Below are 5,170 nucleotides of genomic sequence, written 5' to 3'. Positions count from 1 at the left end.
GAGGCGAGAAGCCCCAGTGGGGCGCAAGACCCGAGAAGGGGGTCTGGGGGCCAGGCACGGCTACGGCCATCTGAGCTTCGATTGTAAGGAGCCCAGTGGGGCGCAAGACTCGAAGGGGGTCTGGAGGCCAGGCACGGCTATGGCCACCTGAGCCTTGATTGTGGGAGGCCCCATTGCGGGCGGGAATCGCGAGGCAAGGCCCCAGTGCAGGTGGGAATCGTGAGGGAAAAGCCCCAGTGTGGGCAAGGGCGTGGAGCACAAGGAAGAGGCCCCAGTGCGGGCACGGGCAACGGGGAGCGACGAGCCAAAGGCCCCGTGAGGACATGGGTGACTGTAGGACCCATGCGTAGCCCCGGAGGCTATAGTGCAGTGTCAGCGAAGGCAGGGCACAAATGGAGACATCTCAGGGCACCGTGCCAAAGAGGGTAAAAAAAAAAAAAAAAAAAAGGCAGCCTCCCTTTAACAATATTACCACCAAAGACGTGGCGGGTGAGATAGCGAGGGTGCATTGAACCCGATTTGGCACGGTAGGGGGCGCTAGGGGAGTTCACGGCACCCCTAGGTTGTGTCCTGCCCCACGGTCTGAGCTATGATGCTTGCCCGCTCCTTGAGTACTCTGGGGTGTAAGCTGTCAGAGCCGGCTGACTTGAAGGTGTCCAGCCTGTCTAGGTGTTCTTTCATGAGGTCAGTATTGATAGAAGGTAAGGAATCATCCTCACTAGGTGTTCCTGTCCCGTAATGGGCAGAGGCACCCCTTGGGACTGGTTTGAAAAAAAAAAAAAGATGCAAAATACCCTATTTAGCAAGTTGGCTTTTTTCTGGGCATTGGTTGTCAGTTGTCCCATCTGGTTTAGCAGGGGCCCTTGCTTTTCCCCTGGCTCCCCACATATCTAAAAAAAAGGACTTTTTATTGTTCTTGATACTTGTAGCTAGATGAAGTTCAGTTGCTGCCTTGGCTTTCCTGGTTCGTTCCCTGCAGGTCTGGACCAGTGCATATTCCTCCTTGGAGGTGGATCCCATCCTCCATCCTTTGTAGGTCTTTCTTTTTAGATGCAGGAGGTCTGCTAGTTCCCTGCAAAGCCAAGGTGGTTGCTATGCCCTTTTGCTGCCTTTCTTCCAAGACAGAATAGACATAGCTTGTGAATCCAGGATCACTCCCTTAAGGAGCAACCACTCTTCCTGAATTCCCTTAAGGCCTCACCTACAAACCTCTTGAGCTTGTCAAAGTCAGCTTTCCTGAAGTCGAAGATTTCTGTATTGCTGACTAACTTGCCAGCTTTACAGTTGGTGGTGAAGGTGATCAGCTTATGATCACAGTCACCCAGCTTCCCTTCGATCGTTAGGTTGCTGATTAGGTCGTCCCCTGTTGCCAGTACCAGGTCAAGCAGTGCTTTACCTCTCATTGGCCCGTTGACTTCTTGCATCAAGTAGAGCTCATCCATGCATGAGAGGGCTTTGCAACTGCTCTGATTTTTGGCTGAGCGCTCTACCCACGACATGTCAGGGTAGTTGAAGTCTCCCATGACAACCATGTACTGGGAGTGCGTAGCTTCAGCCAATTCCCTGGCGAACTCCTGGTCAAGCTCTTGATCCTGGGTAGGAGGTCTGTAATTGACTCCCACCATTGTGTCCCCTATGCTGTGTTCCCCACAGATTTTAACCCAGAGGGTCTCCAGCTGTGCTCCGTGGGTTTCAATGTATACTTGCAGGGATGTGTAGCTTTCCTTGACATAGAGAGCTACACCCCCGACTCTTTTGTCCACTCGATTTCTCCTGTATAGGGTATAGCCATCTATACCTGTGGCCCAGTCATGGGTGGAGTCCCACCAGGTCTCCGTTATCCCTATGACATCACAGTTATTTGCATTTAGCAGGAGGACAAGTTCCTCCTGTTTATTCCCCAAGCTCCTGGCATTTGTGTACAGGCAGGCAAGTGTTCCTCTACGGGCTCTTGCCTTGCCCGCCACTTGTTCCAGGACTTGGGCAGGGGTGGGCTTCTTTAAGTGCCTTTATCTGCTGGCTTTGCAAGAGTTGCTCAGCAGGCCAGTAGTGGAAGCAGTCCCTCCATCCCCTGACGGGCTCAGTTTAAAGCCCAGTGGAGCAGGTCAGCCAGTCTGGCTGAGAAGAGCCTCCTCCCCAGTGGAGAGTGGTAAAGGCTGTCCCTTCCCAGCAGCTCACTGCTTCTCTCACCAAAGAGTGGACTGTGGTCGTGGAAGCTGAAGCCTTCCCGATGACACCAGTGTATGATATATGTAGTAAATAACTGGGCAAAGAAAATAATGTTGTTGCTTATTGTTTGGCTGTGCTTTCCTTGAATGATGTGGATTTATCATCTAAAATGTAGTAAAGAATGCTTCATTTTGAGTAGGAATTAAACACTGTCTGGTATTACAGTGTCATTAAAACATGCAGTCAGTGTATCCAACAGATCTGTAATTATCTCCACTCAAAACGCAGGCACTTATTTTCTTCTTTTGGGCTATATTGTATGCAGAATATAATCGGAGAGGAAGTGTGATAATCTCAAACATCTTGAATGTAATCTCTTTGCTTCATTAGTAAGCAAGCATTGCTTTTTATCATTATGATCTGATAAGTTCCTATGAAATGTCAATTTTGACTGAACAGAAGAGCACACTTTTGCCCCTAGCACTTTTTAAATTTTTATCTATAAGACAGGTTTTTGATGGAACCACAAAGAATAGAGGTGCATCTTAACTTTAAATCATCTTGTAAAATGAAACTAGCTGATTGGTTAACTGACTTTGATATGAAAACAAATTCCAGTTATGCATACTTTGAGGCTTTCTTGTTTTTAGTTTCGAAAAAAGTTAGATGTCTGGCGGTGCTCTAATTGTCCTTAAGTTCACATGTAAATGTTTTGTAAGCAGTTTTTAACACTTCATTTTCATATTAATGGGTTGCCCTCAACACGTTTCTCTTTTTATTATTTTTCATTTTGATGCTTGTATAACAGGGCTTTTAATGAGTCCTATTTTTCAAGCTACCTCCATAGTATAATGCAAGCAGCAGGTGGTATAGCTTGTAGTGCCTGTAAATCTTGCTTTAGTTTAACATCACATGCCGGTTAAAAGGAGCCTGCATGACTTACATTTATCAGATCATTTTTTTGTTGTTTACTGGCTTAACATTTTGAAGTAGGTGGATCTGGATTTCATGTTGCCCCACAATGATTGTTTTTAAATTTTTAAGGCTACTTTATTCTGTAGATGGCCCAGAATTAGAGAATTAAGATTTATTTTTTGAAATGTTTTTGAATGAAATGCTGTAAAAAAAAAAAAAAAAAATTTCAGGGGTGTTGGTTATAGTAGTGTTGGTCTGAGGACATAAGCAGACAAGATTCTGTGGGTAAATCTGATATCTTTTATTAGACCAACTAAAATAGTTGGAAAAATTCTTCTTTGCAAGCTTTCGGGTACAGACACACTTCTTCAGGCACAGGGAGCATAAAAAAAATTCTGTAACTTCTTTTTGTGTGAACTGAAGATTCTTCATCAATTTAGGAATAATATGAGTAGAAAAATATGAGTAGTAAATAATATGAGTAGTAAATCAAAGCCAAATTTAAATCTTATTTAAAATTTTATAGGCTAAGTCAAGCATCAGATGCTTCATAAAACCTACAGAGACACTTGAAAGATCTCTTGAAATTAACAAGCAGAAGGGTAAGAAGAAGTTGCAAAAGAGACCCAACTATAAAAATGTTGGTGAAGAGGAGGAAGAGGAGAGAGGACCTGAGGATACCCAAGATGACCCAGATAAGACTAAGGGTACAGAAGGTAGTTCAAAAGGCATGAAGACAAGTGGGGAAAATGAAGGTGAGTGCACAGATGACTAAACCCAATACATGCTTTATGTATCCTAGTTGCTAGTATATTATTGCTGTTTTCACTTGAGCTTGATTGTGGATCTAGTACGCTTTTGTTCACTTGTAATACTGGGACCACCTGTACCTCATATTACTGTTTAGGCAGATGTCTGAATAAATAGAAAAGTTTTTTCAGTGTTCTTTTTAATTGAGTGGCAAATGCAGTGGCTTGCATTGCATTCTTTCCTTGTAGCATCCAGCATTAACCAAGAGTATAGCTTTATAGCCAGCTTTATATTAATAAATCCTTAATGTTTTATTGTTGGTGGTAACCTCCACCAAATAAAACCTTTACACTTGTTGTTTGATAGTGATTAACCTTTCTACCAAACCTTGCCATTTGGCATATGTGATGTTTATTTTGAAAATTAATGTAAAAAATGCTTCTAAACTTTTTAACTTACTCAGTTGATTTATTTTCATTACAACAGTTCAAGAAACTGTTGAAATTTTTATATTAAGTTGATTTTTTTTACCAGCTCTGAATGGATCTGGAGGACATGCTATAATTGCTTTAATCTTTTAAGGTAGTTATGAAGTCATACATTTTCAGGCCTAAAACAGGTTGGAGTTGCTATACTCTTGTCACTTTTTAACCTGCTATAATTTAATTGCTTATCCATACCCTAAGAGTTAAAGTTCACTTGAAGCATAACGAGAGGGATGACAGCAGTATATAAAAAGGGTATATCCTGGGGCAGGCCATTATTTTGGACAGAGGGCTTCTTACCAAGTTTTGGCAAGCTGTTGAGTGCTGCATGGGTAGCCCTGCCCCTTGACAGGTGCCCTGCCCCTGGTCATCTTGGGACCAGAAGTCCCGCCCCTAACCTCTGACCTTTACCACCAGAAGTCCCTCCTCTTGCCCCTGTAAGTACTCCTTTGGGGAAGAGGGTTTGCCATCTTAAAATGGGGAAAAGCAAACAATATCCGACTAAAAATCAAATGCCCATAATATATATTAATTTAATTAACATATATGTTTTTGTCCTTTATTTGTGTGCATTTGCGTTGTGTGTGTATATATAGAAGTGATTGCATAATAGCTCTAAATGTAGTCTTACTCCTGTAATAGTGTATGGGGTGTGCAGAGGTATCAGGGCAGGGTGTGGGTGGGTGGGTGTGGGGTTTGTAGGGAGCTGTGTGGGTGGGGGGGGTGTGTATACAGTATTTGTGGGGTGTGCGATTGGGGGAGGGTGTGGCTGTGGGTTTTGCGGGAAGGGTTTGAGGGTATGTGGGGGGTGTGTGGGAGCCCCCTCCGCACGTGCCCCCCCGAGCCAGTCA

At 43.9% G+C, this 5,170-nt stretch overlaps 1 protein-coding gene across 5 annotated transcripts in view; it reads left to right on the top strand.

Moving 5' to 3' along the window:
* Positions 1-5,170, top strand: part of CLEC16A (C-type lectin domain family 16 member A) — a 226,372-nt gene that overhangs the window by 52,061 nt on the left and 169,141 nt on the right. For all 5 annotated transcript variants that reach the window (XM_019507460.1, XM_019507458.1, XM_019507457.1 and 2 more), the window contains one exon: positions 3,611-3,839. In XM_019507460.1, coding sequence (XP_019363005.1) covers positions 3,611-3,839 — 229 coding nt within the window. The remainder of the gene's footprint in view (positions 1-3,610; positions 3,840-5,170) is intronic.

The sequence above is a fragment of the Gavialis gangeticus genome, unplaced genomic scaffold, assembly GCF_001723915.1.
Source record: "Gavialis gangeticus isolate Ggan-Ray unplaced genomic scaffold, GavGan_comp1, whole genome shotgun sequence".
NCBI classification, from domain to species: Eukaryota; Metazoa; Chordata; order Crocodylia; family Gavialidae; genus Gavialis; species Gavialis gangeticus.
Note: the sequence above shows the minus strand (reverse complement) of the source record. Positions and strands in the feature narration are given on the sequence as shown.